The 18,737-nt window shown below is 47.0% G+C and overlaps 1 protein-coding gene across 1 annotated transcript in view; it reads left to right on the plus strand.

Moving 5' to 3' along the window:
- The window catches only part of MSH5 (MUTS-homolog 5), a 271,881-nt gene that overhangs the window by 136,927 nt on the left and 116,217 nt on the right, over nucleotides 1-18,737 (plus strand). Inside the window, exon 17 of the mRNA XM_087694530.1 lies at nucleotides 11,788-11,838. Coding sequence (XP_087550656.1) covers nucleotides 11,788-11,838 — 51 coding nt within the window. The remainder of the gene's footprint in view (nucleotides 1-11,787; nucleotides 11,839-18,737) is intronic.

Here is an 18,737-nt window from a genome sequence, read left to right on the forward strand (position 1 = left end):
CATTTGCACTCCACAATAGATTTCTCAAACATCGAGTCACCTTACTTTTCCCAGGATTGGCGGTAGAGTACCACCAGTTAGTGGGGGACCTTGGACGGCTCTTCGGTACAGTTCTTCTTGCCTCCTTCATGGATGCAGTGATAGTTGCAAGAGTCCCAAAGGTACGAGTGGCAGTAAAAGACACAAAGAGTATACCCAAGTTCCTAGAGATTGAGACAGGAGGTTACTCCTTCAGGTAGCAGGTCATCGTGACTGGGCAACTAGGGTAGTGTGTATGCTCCCATGACTTTGGGCATCAGGCAACAAATTGCACGCGTTTTGGAGCCAAGGCGACTCCGCCGACAGGCCCGCAAGTGGATGTTGATGGGTTCACATGGGTCTAGAGACGATAAAGAGGGGGATGGTTTGGGGGGGGGGAGGGGGGGGGGGGGGGGGGGGCGGGCCACTTCAAGGGGGCTGTAGCTAGCTCCTCAAACACAACCTTGTTATCAAGTATCGGGAGGGAAAGTGACGCCCCCCTGGTAGAGCACTCCGCAGCCCCTCCTGCTTGCCCCACCCAGCAGGACTGTAGTCCCCCACATTAACCACCCATGCCACAGACTACCTTACGTGAGATTCCACAGCCCCCACACCCACCCCTCTCCACCTCCCATGGATCCCCCACTGATCCTTGCCCACAACCCCCCTATTCCAGGGCCACTAGCCCTCCCCCACACTCGCCACGAGCCTCTAACCACCCCACCATCCCTCGATCCTCTTCCTCCCCATCACCTCCCCTATCGAGCAACCCCCCCTAATCCGCACTTGGTACAGGTGATCCCCCCGAGGGACCCCCCCCCCCTCTCCCACAGGAGGTGATGAGCCACACATGCCTACATCCTCCTCGCACCAACAGTCCTGCCCCCCCCCCCCAATAGCCACCAGCTCATCTGCCCCTACCGCTCGTCACACTTTCTTGAGATAGATGCACCTGCTACCATAGGAGTTCTTCTGCAGTGGCCCATGGTCTTACATGAGAGTTGCGGAGTGCGGAGAGTTCCCATTACCTCTAGAGGTGGGGATCTTCATGGTGCGTAAGTCAAGGAGGGGCAAGCTCTATCTACTAGCACCACCGGACGGACCAAACTATTCCTTTTTCCTTCAGTCCTCTCACTTAGGGGATTGGACGATGACATAGATAGAGACGGAGATGAAGAGTCAGGGCAGACCACATCTCCCAGTGGATGGGAGATGAAGGACTAGCACTGTTTGTACAACAATGGCCAGACATGTATTGATGTAGGAGGATATGGATTGGCTGTAGGCACTGGGTGGAACACAGCATCACGGACCTTTCCGATGGACCTTCTGGTGCCGCCTATGGGATAGCTGGAGGCCGAGGAGGGTATCGCATTTCTTATGGCTGGTGGCACATGGAGGCTTGGCGGTGGGAAGTTGGCTTGCCCAGATGTAGGAGAGAGGTTGTAAGTGCTGCACATTGCAGCCTCTGGAAACCTCAAAGCAGTACCTTTGGTCGTGTGAGGCGGTTCAGCTCATGTGGAGAGGAGCATGCTGCATCCTTCGCCGTATAGCACCCAACCTTGGATGTATCTCATGGGGAGCTTTTTGCTGGCAGGCAGTCAGCCAGGGCCGTCACCTTCTATATGAGGTCGGGATGCAGGACACGATATTCATTATCAAGGCAAGGTCGTGCACTATGGTTGGTTTGGAGGCTTTACCCATCCGCTGGGTACTGGAGCCCACAAAAGACCGCTCTGAGGTATGGGAGATAATAGGGAGTCTTACTGGGTGTGGCACATCTAGAGAGCGCGGTGTCAGGAGGCTTTTGGTGGAGAGAGACTTTCAGTACAGAAGACCTTAGTAGAGCTCTAGACCTCCATCATCCACTCCCTCCGTGGTCGATGGGATCAGGTGCAGGGCGAATCTAGTGCTAGTCAGGAGCTTCGATGTCATTTCATGCGCACTTGGGGCGGCTAGGACCTGTTTTTCATGATGCAGGTAGCCAGCCCCAAATGGTGATACACCCCCCCTCCATGGCTTCTTGCCCCCATCCCCCCCAGACCGCCTTTAGAGGCTTGTATACATTATGTATTTGTGACTTTCATCAGCTCCAGCTAGTCTATCGAGCATGAGTACTCCTTTGTAATCAGTTGAGTAATATAATCAGCCACATTTTACTTGCCAAAAAAAAAAAGTAACAATGAGCTAGAAGATGAGAGTAGGGATGGTACACCCAACACATCACAAAACAGAACAAGCTTACCCATCCACTCGAGGATGTTTGACGAGGAAAAGGGGATGAAGTAGAATGTGAAGAAGGTTGGTGGTGTAATCCGCCAATAGAAAAAACTTAGGATCTATCTAGTGGTGCTATACACAATGGGATGCATAGTATGCTACATGTTGAAAGAATGCTCATGTAGCAGGTGCGAGATGTAGCTATGCTATAGATTTTTGGACATATCTACTGTAGATACTCTTTCCAAGTTTTGGACATAGATTGTTCATACTCTTTGTTGGAGTTGGGAAAGGATATAAGGTACTTTGGGGACTATGAGGAGGACGAGAGATACTTTTCTCAGGACATGGGATTTTGGCAGTTTTTTCCATTGTTATACCCACATGGTTTGGCACTATGGTCCTCCAAACTAGTATTCATTCAATCCTTGTAATAGACTTATCCGTGTTATATTTCTTTGGATATGGAAGCCCCTTACATGGCTGTTTTGTACCTTGTATTTTGCCTTGAGCTATTTTATTCAAGGGGTCTTGTTCATAGAATTTTCTCTTCTTTGAAAAAAAAAGTAAATTTGAGATCCTTCAAACTCTAGAAAGGGTTTTTTGTCTTAAACTAGCCATAACATGGACTTCAATTCATAGGTCCTAGACATTGGTTGATAGCCATAACATGGACTTCAATTCGTAGACTTTGCACACTTGTTGATAGAAAATGGCTTTTGCAATAGTTTAGACCACAAAGAGAACGATTCAACACAATCCCTCTCTTGAAAGACTTGAAAGTCTCGCTAGTAAACTAGTGTTTTCTCTAAGGAGGGGGTAGAGGAACATTCAATAGCCTTCACAATAAGAATAAGAGGAGATTGTGAGTGCATCTTCTTGGAACTTTTTTTTTTTGCAAATAAAGTGTGGCTAATTATATTACTTCAGAAAAAACTTGAATACAAAGAAGTGCTCATGCTCAACAGACTAGTTGGAGCTGATGCAGGGTCACAAATATATCAATTATACAATCCTCTCAGGGTGATCTAGGGGGGATGGGGGCAAGAAGCCATGGAGGGGGGATGTATCGCCAACTGGGGCTGCCTGCTTGCATCATGAAAAATAGGTCTTGGCCGCCCCAAGTATGCATGAAATGAAAACAGAGCTCCTGACGAGCTCAAGACTTGCCTTGCACTTGGTCCCATCGGCCGTGAAGGGAGTGGATGATGGGACCTCCCCGCCAAAAACCTCCTGACACCACGCCTTCCAGATGTGTTATCTAGTAAGACTCCCTACGATCTCCCATATCTCAGATTGGTCTGCTGTGGGCTCCAGTACTTGGCGAATGGGTAGAGCCTTCAAACGGACCATTGCGGAAGACCCATCCTCAATGATGAAGATCATGTCCTACATCCTGGCCTCATACAAAAGGTGATGGCCTTGGTTGACTGTTTGCAGCAAAAAGCTCTCCATGAGATACATCCCAAGCTAGTTGCTATACGGCGGAGAATGCGGCATGCTTCTCTCCACACGAGCTGCACTGCCTCACACGACCAAAGGTAGTGCTTTGGAGTTTCCAGAACCTGTTGTGTACAGCATTTACAACTTCCATCCTTCTGCATCTGGGCTAACCAACTCCCCACCGCCAGGCCTCCATGTGCCAAGGGCCACAAGAAATATGAAACCCTCCTTGGTCTCCAGCTGACCCATAGGCAACACCAGAAAGTCTGCCGAAAAGCATCCATGATGCTGTGCTCCGCCCAGTACCTGCTGCGCGGAGACGCCCAGTCCATGTCCTCCTGCATCAGTACGTGTCTGCCAATCCTGGTTGTGTACTCCAGGAACCTTGGTGGCTTCTTGGCGACTGCAGTGACCGGCCATAACCACTCTCCAAGGTCCCACTCCAGCTCATCAAGTGGCCTGCCCTCCCAAATCTAGAGACCATTCCCAGAGCTCCTCCTAGAACAGATAAGGGTGCAGACGCCATGACTTCCCTTGAAGGCCAACCATCCGAATCCTCGTCCACGAAAGGACACATAACCCCTCATCCTGCTGCTCTCTGTCAAGGACCAGATGCCCCCCCTCCTATATGGTGAAGAAAGTCCCATGTGGGGCGATGCCCACTCTACTTGCCACCTGTAGGGGGATGCCGGTTGGTGAAAACCTAGTGGCCCATACCTCACTCGGCTCTACTGGCTCTCGTATCGGGGGGTCAAGCCACTCCTAAGGTATGGCTGTATCAATCTCCCTTCTCCTCAACTCAACTCCTCTCTAGGACCCTGATGCCCGCTGTAACACGTCCTGGTCCGGCATCCTGTACACCTCCCACCATGTCCTGATGGTACGAGCTGGGCCGACCTCCCAACCAGCCCAATGGATGTGGGGGCGCTCGCCAATCTGTATCCCCTCCCGATCTCTGACTTGGGGGTTCCAGATCATTGGCTGGTGGTTTATTTCCTCCTAGCAACCTGGGGGGCTCTGAGTGAGGGTCTTACGAAGGCCTTGCCACACTCGAAGTAGGTTGTGGAGGAAGGAGGATCTAGGGGGTGTGATCTGTGCCGTCGTGAAGATCCACCTCAAGGGCAGCCTCCAATCACCACCAAGCCGTGGTCTATACTCCTGGAGACCCTCATGCAATAGGACCTTCCATGTCTGCCCACCTAGTGTGAGACTGCAAACTACTAGCTTGCCCAAAAGGGCTAGACTCTGATACTCTGGGTCTATGATCCCAAGCCCTCCCTCTGACTGATGCTGTATGATGGTCGCCCATGCCACCTTGGCGTGGGAGTCAGGAACTATCGGACCCAACCCAGAGAAAATTCCACACTAGGCGGCGAAGCTGCACTACACAGGACGAGGAGAAGCACCAACACAAGGCAATGTACCAGGCTGTCGCTAGGAGGACTTGGTTAACCACCAGGGCTCGGCCTGCTAGGGAAAGGCGAGCAGTACTCCGGTAAGTCAGCTTCCTCCGAATAGAGTCGAGGAATGGAAGAAACTACTGTGGGCAAGAGGGATGTCGAGTCCCACGTGGAACCCTAAGTAACGGACAGTGTGCCCTCTGCACACCCACCTGAATCCCAAGTGGACGCCCCACTCCTTACTAGAGTCTGGGCCCATAAGAAAACCAACCTAATTTTGCCAGTTGATTTTCGCTCTTGCTGCAATGCAAAACACCTCAAGAGCTAGTCTCACTCTCTCCAGTATCAACTCATCGTCCTCTATGTATAGTGTTATATTAGCTGCATACTCTGAGTCTAGTGGCTCTGTCTCCTCTCTCACCGGAAGTCAGAGGCCACGTAACCCGCTCACACGACTTGAGAAAGTAAGACATCGCCTTTGCAAAGAGTAGGAATAGATACCTCTAACCGAAACTCTAGCCCTCGCTTGCCACCTATGAGAATCTTGCTGGTAGCCAATCTGTAAACTGCTAAGACCCCGCGGATCCATGCCTGGGGGAAGCCCAACCTCCCAATGGTGCCCTCTAATAAGTCCTAGTCAACCCTGTCATAGGCTTTCTCGGAGGATCGAGTTGTACCGCTAGTCCCTGACCACTGTGTTGGGCCCACTTTGTCGCTTGAAAGAAGGTGAAGCCTTTTTGAAGGATGCTCCTATCCTAGACAAAGCATGTCTGTGTGTCATGAATGATGTTTGGAAGCACAGGGCGGAGTCGCCTACCAATCATCTTGGCTAGTGCCTTATAGGCCACTGACAACAGGGTGATCGGTCTCCACTGGGAAAGTTCCAACCAGTCTCCCCCTTTGGGGAGGATACTAATAAGACCTGTCGATAGACTCCTTGGCATCTGGCCTGAGCTGAAGATCTCCTGCAAGGCCAGTAGTAGGGGGTCCTTCACCACCTCCCAAAAGGTAGTGAAGAAGGCCTTGGAAAGGCCATCCTCTCCCGGGCATTTCTGCCCGTCCTATGCATGGAAAGCCTCCTCTAGTTCCCTTTTTGTGAATGGGGCTAGAAGGGAGCATCCCATCTCCTCTGTGACGAGGGACGGGATGTGATCCTAGACCTATTGTCTGCATTGCTGTCCTCTAGCTGAGGTTGTCTCCTGTTGGAAAAGGCGTCTGTAGTAATCAGTGGCAATCTCCATCACCTCATCTAGGCTAGAGCGAATCCTCCATATTGGTCCCGGAGGCTGCATATTTGCTCTCCAAATGTGCGGGGCTGATTCACTTGGAAGAACTCCCTGCACATCGTGTCCCCCTTCCGCGCCCAAAAGGTTGCTGAGGTGTAGAAATAAAACTCCGAGCGCTTGTCGTCCTCTAGGCCAACTAGGGCCGCTTGTACGCACTCTTGTGCGTGGAGAATAGGATCCCTTGGGTCCTCCTGTAGGCGTCTCTGTGTGGCTCAACTCTGCTAGGGCCTTTGCAACATCCTCTGTGATCTGGTCTCTCCTGCCCCACTCCCTAGTCGAAATATACTCAATCTGTCTCTTCACCTCCTCCCTCCTGTAGATTGAGCTAGGGATCCGATAGGATCGTGTGTCTAGGGCAGAGGTTGGGGGATCAAGTGTGAGGAGAACCGGGCAGTGATCAGACAAAGTGGTGCCTGCCAATTGCCCTACCTAGCCTCCAGGAGAGCATCCCCATTCTCCCATATAAAACCTGTCCACCCTCCTCAACAAAACTTTGCCTAGCCGCTTGTATCCCCAAGAGAAATCCAGCGATCTCTCCTCCTGTGAAAGGCAGGGTCTCTCCAAGCATTGTGTGCTCCTACTGCCAGTAGGAAGACCTCCCACGCCTCGTGCTCCTCCCTAGCCATGCCCTGGTAGTTTCTGCCTCTGCCTTGCTAGTCCTCTAAGGCCTTCAAGTTGTTGTAGTCTTCTCCAACAATCTAGAGTCCACCTTTGGGAGTCCTACTGCGATCTCCACCCAAAACTTGCTGCGTGCCCTAACCTCAGTAGTAGGAGCATAGACATTGACGACTCCAAGGCACGAGTCCCCCATGTCCAATTTGATCCATAGAACTCTCCCTGCCACAATCATCCTGTGATCCCGTACACATGCGGTGAGGCTCAGGCCAATAGAGGTCCATACACCTCCACTCCTGCTGTGGGCACCGATGGCGTGCTCCTAGTACATGTGTGAAATGCCTGGGAGTACCTTCCCAATCTGTTGGGCCTGGGTAGGAGTGAGCTTGTGCTCTTGCAGAAGTAGGATGTCAATCCGTCCGGCGAGAGTAGGTTGTAGCTCCTACCGAACAATCAACTTTCTAGAACCACGTGCCCTGCTGTAGTGGAGGCCTTTCACATTCCAAGATGCAAGGTGTAAACTCATAGGGAAACCTGCGGCTAACCGAACATGCATCTGCTCGGTGTGGAAGATGCTGATGAGGAGGAAGAGCTATGAGGCATGTGGATATGCTTTGCTACAGGCGTGGATGGTGAACTCCATTTCCCCATAGTAGCCCTCAGAGGGGCCAGTTGATCACATCCATTAGAGCTCTCCACTATTGAGGGGCTCAAAAGATAATGCTCAAATGTGGGACCTCAGCCCTGGCCCACCAATTTATGTCCATCATACAGCTTGGCCACTGCTGGGTGAAGACTGCTAATCCTCCTTCTCCCATCCACTGGGAGATGTAGTTTGCCACTTGATTCTTCACCTCCTCCTCTATCTGTGTCATCGTCCGGTCTTTTGTATGAGAGGCCTGAAGGAAGAATAGATAGTTTGGTCCATCCGGTGGTGCTAGTAGATGGACCTTGTCGCTCCTTGACTTGCGTACCACGAAGATTCCCACCTCCAGAGGTAATGGAAACTCTCCATGCTCCGCAACTCTTAGGTAAGACCGTTGCGGGAAGGACAATGCCGAAGAGCCATCCAAAGTCCTCCACTAACTGGGGATACTCTACCGCCAATCCAGGGAAGAGTAGGGTGACCAGATGTCTGAGGAACTTGTTGTGGAGCGTGAATGCCTCCACTGTGAAGCCACTATACTAGGGGACCATATAGATGGCCCCCTTCGTGGAAGCATAGGGTGAACTGGCCACTAGCTCAAGTGTTGCGTCTCCCGAGGTGAGTCGTACCATGAAGATCCCTTGCCCCATGAGAATTGCCTCCACGATCTGCGCCGTGCCAATGCGCAGCGTGGAGTGAAGCCAATCTCGAAGCTGAGCGCTAGATGGGGAGTGTCCTATGACCTGACCAAAGATCACTGTTTCTTTTAGCGATTGCTAAGAGCTGTTCCTCAAAGAGGACAACGCGCAAGGTATTTGACTAGGGGGCACTCATAGAATGCACCGGCATCTAACTAGAGGTTTCCATTGCGCGTTCCTAATGAGAACCTACCAATCACACTATTGTATTGCTGGAGGGGGAGTGTTGTTGCAAGTGGAGGGAGCAACCGGGGGAGGGTGTGATGGCGAGGATGGGGGGATGGCGAGGGAGGCACCGGGAGCCACCGGTGATTGCATTAGACTGGAGCCCCACGGTTGGGGGGACCTGGAGCCGTAGGGTGAAGGACAGTGGGTATGTGGGGCGTTAGATTGGAGCCGCGGAGGGTGGTGGGCCTGAATCGTCCACTTGGGGGCAGCGCGGGGGGGATACCAGGGCGGAGGGTGCAGGCGAGCGGAGCCATAGGGCGAATGGGGTGCAAGTGGGAGGGGCCACAAGAGGTGGCACAAATGGGGGTGCAGGCGGCGGGAGCCACAGGGCGGGGGGGGGGGGGGGGGGGGGGGTAGTGCGATAGCAAGGAGGGCGAGGCACAGTGTGATGGCGAGGAGGGGGAGGGGCAGCTCAATGGCGAGGAGATAGGCGAGAGGAACCAGGGGGGGGGTGTGCGATGGCCAGTCAGCGGGGGCGCTGGTTCGATGGTGATTCAATGGCGGGGGTGAGGGCAGCGGCACGTCTCTTCTTGGCACTTCTAGATCACTTTTTCAATAACATTCACAACAAGAATAAGAGGACATTGTGACTGCATCTTCTGGGCACTTCTAGACCACTTTTTCATCTTTGAATCATGTGTAGAGATAGAATAGGATCCTCAATAATGATCTGCAAAGAGATGATCTTCAAAAGGGATAATATTCTCCATCAAATTCTTCTAGTATTTGTCTTTAGATTTGTTGAGAGTTTTGGCAGATAGCTGCACTGCATCTTACTGAGAGAGCTGAGGGAAAGGTAGTTCTTTTTCTTGTGGGAGGACTGGCACCTTCCTTTGTTATTACCATGTTTCTTTGTCTGTATACAGAGTAGCTGCACTGCATCTTAATTGAGAGAGCTGAGAGAAAGGTAGTTATCTCTTTCTTGTAGGAGGGCCGGCACCTTCCTTTGTTATTACCCAGTTTCTTTGTCTTTATTCCCAGTTCTCTGTATTATTCTCAAGTAGCACGTATCCGCTGCTGTTTGTGTCACCTCTTCTGCAATGTCGATCAAAAGATAAGAGCTTATGCTTTTGTAGCAATAAGATGTTAATGCATCGAGCAAAGAGTTGATTACAACTTTGCTGAAATGTCAGCTTCGTGAGGTCTTGTGTTCCGAGTAAGTGAAGATTGTTCATATTTCAGAATGCAAGGTATATGCTCATGGTGAACTCTAAAGTTTGCCAAACAGATTCTATTTGGTGTAGGTCAAAGACAAGGAAGAGGGGAAAACTCTCTACGATACGGGGATGTTTGGATGCTACTTGAGAGGGAGACATTCACTCTCCCATAGTAGTTCATAGGCATAATAGGGGGTGATGTTTGGCCCCTGAATTGTAGAGTGTGCCTCGATCAAACAACTAATCCATTAGCCATGTCCTTGTTGTCATGTAATGTCGAGTGGCCATTCAATCAGATCCAAGGGGAACTACTGTTACTGTAAGGCAAGCCATGGCTACTCAATCAGATCCAAGCCATGGCAGCAGTGCAGAAGAATGGTGAGTTAAAGGAACTCTACACACTATTTCACCACTCAATGTCCATCATGTATTTGGGCCACTACTTCAAGAAAAGCTCTGGCCCACCATTACTAACCCAGCCATCGCAACACTTGCTGTGCCGCTTGGTTGAACATGACCTGACACTTCATAGAGAACAGCTCCTATGCTACCTCCATGGAGGTGAGATGAATCTTGAGAATACCCTATCACATCAGCATGGTGTTATTGATGACGAGGTGTCAATGCGAAGGGTGAAATCGAGTCAGTGATGGAGCTTGTACCTAGGAAGGTGAGTGGTCCACAACTTGTCCGAAGATTGTAGTCTCCTCTACTCTCTAAGAAAATCTCAAACTACCACCCCTGAAAGATAAACAAAGAAGGAAAAAGACTTGGTGCAACTATAAGTTGCCTTGTTATATTGTGCATGCTCTTTACAAGATCTCCCAATGAACTGCAAGCTCACAAAAGGAGAAAGGTAGGAATGCTGCTAAAAATAGAGACTGCAACACAAAAACAACTGAGACGGGGCGTGAAGTGAAGACAAGGGTGCGTGTGTGGGGGCTTTTGTTTTTGTTTTTTGTTTTCTTTTTCCAGTTGTTTGTTTTTTGGCAGTGGGGTGGGGGTGCAATTGTTGGCTCTTTTGGTGCCAGACTTAAATTTTCCTTGTGCATATGGATGCAAAGAGTGGGAGTGCATGAAAGGGAGTGGCTGTGAGGATGACACGATTTTGGGACAGCAGGGGCGGGGGGAAGGGGGGCGCTGACAGCAGTGATTGGTAGCAAAAGAGGGGTGAGGAGGGGGCTAAATGTCTGTGAATTTCTGACAAGCCAGAAGTGAGGGCAAAGTGAAACCTGTGCAAAGAGTAGAAGCTGCTTTATGGATGAAAGGGAATGGCTGTGAGAATGACACACTGTTGTAATGGCAAGAGGGGTGAGTGACAGGCATGCTTTTTCCTTTTCAAAGAAGAAAAAATTTATTCCTCAGAACATGTGATGGTCATGATTGCTAACAAAAGAGGGGGCTAAGTGGCTGCAAATTTTCTGACAAGTGGGAAGTGAGTCATGGGCAAGGATGACAATGGTGGATGGATGTCAGATGCATGTGGCCAGTAGAAAGGTCAAGGGGAACGAGGAGAAGAAGGCAGAGGTGGCAGCATTGTTTCCTGCAGCCAGAATAAGGGTGGTGATGGTGGGGAGGAGGCGATGGCCATGAGACAAAGATAGAAAGGTGGTGGCAGTATGCTATGGATATTTCACATGAGGAGGTTTCCCCTCTAGCATAATAGTCTTTGTAACATGTCCAACGTCCCACTGCTTGTTGGTTGTCAGTTTTCCATTTATCTCTCTTGGTTCTAATGGGAAGAATATCCTCTCATTCACTGCCAGCTTGGCCTGAACATCTTTATGTACATTTTTGTATTTCGACTTGTATTTCACTGGCTTTTGAGTGTTGAATTACTCAGGACCTTTTTCTAGACACCACATAGAATGGAACATTGTACTTCAATGTAGCTACACTCTTTTACACGTTCTAAATGGTTTAAATTGATTAAACCAGTGACCGCTAGAATGCTAGCCATGTTGTGTCTGCACTTAAGAAACCAGTTCAAGAGTTGACAATTTTGGTGTTTCTAATAGTTAGAGCTTCCCGAGTCTTATCAGTTTGTTACATTGGAAAATGACACAAATTTTGCAGCTGGATGATTTGAAGCATGCCTATGAGGGATTACCTGATTTTCTTGAGCAGGCAAGTTTACAGAGTTAGTTCCAATTCACCTTGTTCAGTATTGTATTGAATACTGTTACTAAAACCTTTTAAAAGTAGAAAAAGGTTGCAAATAAATTATGGAATATTCTATATAACATATATATGTGTGTCTACACATATACATATAGAGATATACAATTCCTGGATGTTTCCAAGTAGTGTGATAAATATTGCTTTAGAGGTCATCCAACTTATATATTTGTTGTCTTATAGTTCTAGAGACTAGGGTTATCTATATTAACTACTAAAAATCATATGATATTGTTGGCATATTTAGTGATCTTTTTGTTCTACCTCAGTGGTTCTTTTTTCTAGTCTACTATCCAAAAAGAAAAACTTTATACAAGCACCATAAAATTGGACTAACGGAAGAATGGTTAGATCAATAAAAGTGAAAGGAAGTGGAAGTACGAGAATCATGTCTTGAATCTCTAATGCATTCAATAGACTAGCCTGCTTACATGTAGAGTGGCCTGATATGCTGATGTCCGTGTTTATCTTTTATGTTTGATCGGTTGTGTCTGAGACATCTAGCAGATGTATCAGCTCAAGAAACTTAAGCCCAAATATTTATCTATAGTTTATGTACTTTTTGTCTCAAGCATCTGCTGGAATTACCATGCCCATGAAACTAAGGCCAATTTCTTTTCTCGGAGAAGAGAAACATTTTATTAGTAACTTCCCTTGGGGTAGAGTATCCCAAGGCAAAATAAAAAGTACAAAGAAGCCCTGTAACTGACTTCCATACCCAGAAATATATATAACAAAAGGAAGTCTATTACAACGCCAAAATCACTAACCAGTAGGAGGTCTGTAGTGCCAGACCATATGGGCCTGAGTTGAAGAAAGTGCAAGAGTCCCAGGTCCTCAGAAATGAATGTCTCCTCCTCATCATATTCCCTGAACTGCCTTGTATCCTCTCCCATTTGCCACACAGAGTGAAGACAATCTCTGTCCAAATCCTGGAAAGAGTCTCTGTAGTAGATATGTGCAGTAGATCTATTTCATGGCTGCATCTCAATGTCCATATATAACAAGCAATAACACAAGCTTTGGCCTCCCATCTATGACAATACCCTTGGGTCCACACTCTCTATGAGAAATCTGGCATGGTGATCCTACTCAATCTGTCCTGAGATGAGGTAAGCATGACACCCTTTTACATCTTTGTAGCTGCAAACTGAGTCTCTATCCATGACCCAAGCAACCATCCCCCATTATGTAGCTGCAGAACCATGAAACACCATCCTAAGGGCTCTCTTCCAAACCTCTTGAGCCCTAGTGCAATCCTGAATTCAATGCCTGTGTGTGTCCTGAGGCTCCTACTATCAAACATACAGGAGAGGTCTCTACCATAGCCATGTATGAACTGCTAAAATCTTTTGTGCCAGCAACCAAAGAAAGAGTGAAATCTTCCTTGGCCTAAAACTGTCCTCCAATTTCTTCCAGAAAGTGTGAAATCTTCCTTGGCATAAAGCTGTCCTCCAATTTCTTCCAGCAGTGAGCGATGAACAGTGGTGATATACCTGTGCAGCCCAATAGTGAGTTGCTTCTGGCACCACTCTGATTCTTTTCATTTGTATCTTCTCCCCAATCTAGTGCTGTATCAAGAAAAGAGGACATTTGTAGGTGTCTCTGCAAATGGATCTCTTCATACCCACTCTGAGAATGCCATTGTGGTCTATGAACAGGCCTCCTCCTATATGCTTAAATGCCTATAGTCATCCATCTTTTTTTTTTCCCCAAGGAAAAGGTGCTAATTATATTACTCAAAAGACTTTACAATGAACTACATGTGCTCCAACAACCTGGCTGGAGCTGATGCAAGGTCTGTTAAAATATTGAGGATGCATGCTAAGGAGGATCACTAATGAGCAAATAGACAATCATAATGAGGCATAAGCATTGACAAAGAAGAACAACTGATATTATCCAAGCATAATGCAAGTACAACTGATGAGAATGACTGATTAGATGAGTGTGGGGATGAGTGTCTTTTATAGGCTTATAGTAGGTGGTATTGGTAGGTGGAGAAAGGTGGAAAGTGACCATGGTATTCACCAACTGTGGTTTTAATAAACCATGCATACATGACCTAGTCTAAGGCTTTATTTGCAATGTGTTTCTTTGCCTTGTTTGTTCCTTACACAGAGGCTATGGTGGATGTGATTGCACATTTCTCAACACCCCTCCTCAATCACAACCAAGAAAGACACTGAGTATACAGAGGCTGTCATGAGTAGAACCTTGCTAAGTGTAGACATGGAAAGAACCAACCATACAAAGCTAGAGTCTATTATAAGGCCTCACTAAGTGTGTAGAGGCTGTAGTGTGTAGAGGTTACATGAGGAGTATAGGAGCTTATGGTGGGAACATTAGGCAAGTCCACATTTTAAACTTAAAAAAGTCTATCAAAAAATGAGCTACAGAAGAGGGACTGGTGAGTCCTATCCTTTTGTTCTTGGGTGTCTTCTTCTTCTTCTTCTTCTTCTTCAGTGTTGTCTTCATCTTCTTTGACTGTAGCAAGATATGCGCTTTGAGACCTTTTCTTAGCATGGCAAAATTTCTCAATATGCCCAGTTTTCTTACAAAAGTCACAAATTATGCTCTTCTTTCCTTTCACGTAGGGGAGTTGTTGGTCTCCTTTTGGGATGCTTGTTTCTCCCTTGCTCTTGATCTTCTTTTCCTCTTCTAGGAGAAAGGTTTTGATATCCACAAGTTCCAGCTTTGGTATGTTGATTAATGTGGTATTCAAACTCAGGTGAAAGACTCTTGAGAAGCACTTTAATACAAATGTTTTCATCCATCTTCAAGTTGATTCCTGCAAGTTGTGTCAATAAGCTTTTCATATAATTCAAATGAGTTGCAAGTGAGGTACTACTTTTCATGTCAAGCCTAAAAAATTCAATCAGTAAGCCATATTTGGAGGATTTTGAATGAGCCCCAAACAGGGTTTCTAATCGATCCCATGTCGCGTGAGAGGTCTCACAATCATCAACATGATGAATGTAGTGTTAAATGATGTGGATCTAGGACATGACACAAGCTATGGTGGATCAAAGATGTAAACCAAGTTCATAATGACATGGACAAGTAGAGACAAACTATTACACAAGTGAATTAGGTTCCAAGATAGATTAGCTTGGACTCATAAACACAATCTTGTGTAGAATCGACAATGACAGGCACTTAACTGAAAGTACAAAGCATCATGATATTGTGTTCATTTCATAGTCAAGTACAATGCTTTATAGGCTTTGAGTTGTTCCACTCTCGTCACTGTGCATATGGGATTCAGGACAGCTCCTCTTGGAGCATACATCATTTGTCTATTTCTCAACACCCCCCCTCAAATGATGAGTCCCTACACTTGCTGTCTTTTGCCCCCCCTTCATGATAACATGGCCCGGAAGACTAGCTCATAGGCAGCCTAGTCAAGTTAAAGCTTGAGACTTTACATCTTGGCAAGGGTTGTACAAATCAAATTCACTAAGGAAAAGAAAGATCCACTATGGGAAAAACATATGAAAGATACAATGAAAGTTCTTCAAAACAATCTGTCAGAGTTGTTGATGGTAGTGGAGGCATATTCTTCTTCTTTTCCTTCTTCCATGAATTGGTTCTGGTGATGATCACTTTGCAATTGTTGGGCTCTCTTCTTGTGGAAACATTCACTGGCTACATGGCCAGTCTTACCACAATAGTGACATGTAATCCGATCCTTGTTATTGTTGTTGATGAATCCTCGACCTCTTCCTTTAGGTCCAGCAGCTCCTTTGGTGTACAAAAGATTGTCCCTAGATGATGAGACATTGTCTTTTGCATTCTTGGTTTTTACTTTGCCTTCTTCATCGAGTAGTGAGTGCTCAATATCTTTAAGTGTGAGGCTTGGAACATTACTCAAAGTGGACACAAGATTTTCATATGGATCCTTGTTTACACTTGCAAGCAGTACGGCTATTGCTTCATCTTCCTCAATATTCTTTTTAAGAGATGCAAGTTGAGTTTTTAAACTCTTAAACTTATTAATGTGTATGGTCATAGAAGCACTGTCTTTGATATCCACTTTATAAAACTGCATGAGAAGTTTTACCTTTGAATTCTTTGCTTGAGTACCAAACATTTTATCAAGTTCCTCCCAAGCGGTTTTAGCATTTCTAATGCTAGATATATGATGCAGCACATCATCACTTAATCCCCAAGCAATGATGCCTAGTGCCTTATTATTCATCTTCTTCCATTCTTTGGATTTGAAGTGGTCTTCTTCAACGAACCCGTCTTCATCATCTTCCTTCTTGTTATCTGCATCATCTTCAAACAAGTCCCATAAGTCCTTTCGCATCAGGTGGTACATGGTCTTTTCCTTCCAGGCATGGAAGCCTTCTCCATTGAACTTTGCTATTTGCTCAAGTTCTGCCATGTTGAGCAGCTCCAATAATCTCAGAAAAGACCAGCAAGGGGGATTTGTGAAGTGTCACAAGGAGGTTAGTGTCAACTGACACTAGTTGAGTATCAATAGATACTATTCTTGAGCTTAGTATTGAATGTCGGTGCTTGATCTTCTTCTTGCTTGTTGATTTGAAGTGTTAATCTTGCTGGGAACTGAGTTCAAACTCAGATAAGAGTGGCAGTGTGTGCCCTAAGTTGAAGGGAATGAGAAATTGAAGAAAAAATGAGCTTGCACCTTGATGGCTATGGCTTCCTGGATTAGGGTTTTGACCCAGACCTGGTTTTTTTCAGATATCTAGAGCTATAATTGATCATTTTGAAAACTTTTTTTATGGAAATGTAGCTTACTCCATGCTCTACAAGAGCCCCATGATAATCGCCAAGATCGGGTACAGCAGTATGCACGCAGATCAGCGAAACGTAACCAGGCGCAGTTATGGCAGCGACGTCGAATTTCAGCAATGCCAGGCTTGTAAGCATCCAATGTCAGGCTTAGATGTGATAGGCAGAAGCTCCTTGAGTAGAACAACAATCCTCCTGAAGAAAGCACACTGAAATATTGCCTGGTTTGAGAGATATGAGAGCTCAAAGTGAGGTATGTCCTGCTGGCCACAAACTGGGGCTATGGCAGCAACTGACAATTGTGACAATGCTGAGGTCCAGATAGCCAAATCTCATGGATTGATGTGATACAGGGAAGCTTTGTGAGGTGGGGAACAACTTTCCAGAAGGAAGCTCAGAGAGATTTAGTATGTGGAGTGAGATACAGGAGCTTCAAGATGACAGGGTGCTGCTGGCTATGGCTGCCACAAGGTCCAACTGAGATTTGAAGTTGAAACTGAAGATATGAGCTGAATGTGGGCTGGTTAGAGATCACCAGAGATGAAGGGAGACTAGAGATTCAGAGTGTGAGCTGTGCCATGCCCAACTGGGCTCTGATACCATGTTAAATGATGTGGATCTAGGACATGACACAAGCTATGGTGGATCAAAGATGTAAACCAAGTTCATAATGACATGGACAAGTGGAGACAAACTATTACACAAGTGAATTAGGTTCCAAGATAGATTAGCTTGGACTCATAAACACAATCTTGTGTAGAATCGACAATGACAGACACTTAACTGAAAGTACAAAGCATCATGATATTGTGTTCATGTCATAGTCAAGTGCAATGCTTTATAGGCTTTGAGTTGTTCCACTCTCCTCACTGTGCATATGGGATTCAGGACAGCTCCTCTTGGAGCATACATCATTTGTCTATTTCTCAACATGCAGGTGTCATCAAATTCAAGCTTGATATTAGCTTGAGCCTTGTGTCCAAAACCAAAGCCCTTGCATGGTACTTATACTCTAATTTGGCCTCCTTCGTAGCATCTATTTTTACTTTGGCTGCGTGTGTCCTCTCAATCACCCATGTGTATCCTTTTTTTCTTTCCTCCTCCCTTTGGACTGCTACCAATGAGGCTCTAGCAGCCTTCTCTTTCTCTAAGATGCCTTCCCTTCTTAAGAAAGGAGTTCACTTGATGCAAGCAAGGGATAGGGTGAACAAAGAATTCTTTTGCACCACAGGTCCAAGACACTCTAGAATTAAGAGACTCTGGAGAGTAGATGGATCCCTTGCCCAAGGGCCATAGGAGGTTGGTCATGTGGTCACGGATTATTACACTCCCTTGTTGGACTTGATGAAGAGGCCTCTAGGCTTGGAGAGGGATAGAGAGATTGTATAACAAAGTACCAAGAAAGTGATAATAGAGAGCATGAGGAGATATTTGATGGCCCAATTCTCAAAAGATGAGATTACCGTGGCATTGCTGGCACTGCCATTAGGGAAGTGCTAGGGGGGTGATGGATTGTATAGGGCTCTCTTCTTGAGCTATTGGTATGTTAAGAGTCTGGAGAGAGGTTTTCATGCTGGCTCACGGGGAGATCTTATAGCAGGTATGTGGCTGAAGGCGTGGAGTTGAGATCAAGAGGAGGGAGATTGAGGCAATGATCCCACAGGACTGGTTGGAACCCCCCATTCAGGAGCTGGTGTTGCCTGGTGAGGTGTGGGTGGCCAAGTTCTCGCTAGTTGGCCACCCACACCTGACCAACTTTAAGGTGATGCTTGTGGGATAGCTAGAGGCCATGGAAGGTGTCAAATTTCCAGCTAGTAACACATGGAGGCTTGGAAATTGGGAGTTGGTTGGCTCATATACAGCAAGATGGGAGTTTGCAAGTGCTATCCATTGCAGTGCTTGGAAACCCCAAAGCATTGCCTCTAGTCTTGTGAGGAAGTGCAATTGGTGTGGAGAGCGGCGTGCCACATTCTTCGCCATGTGGGACCTAGCATGGGTTTTATATCCAAGGGGGTTGTCTGCTAGCAGGCAGTTAGCCAAGGCCTCCACTTACTGTATGAGCGGAGAGGCATTATACCATTCTTCTC

The sequence above is a fragment of the Lygodium microphyllum genome, chromosome 15 (genome assembly GCF_053477565.2).
Source record: "Lygodium microphyllum isolate KBCC chromosome 15, Lygodium_microphyllum_v1.1.10, whole genome shotgun sequence".
NCBI classification, from domain to species: Eukaryota; Viridiplantae; Streptophyta; class Polypodiopsida; order Schizaeales; family Lygodiaceae; genus Lygodium; species Lygodium microphyllum.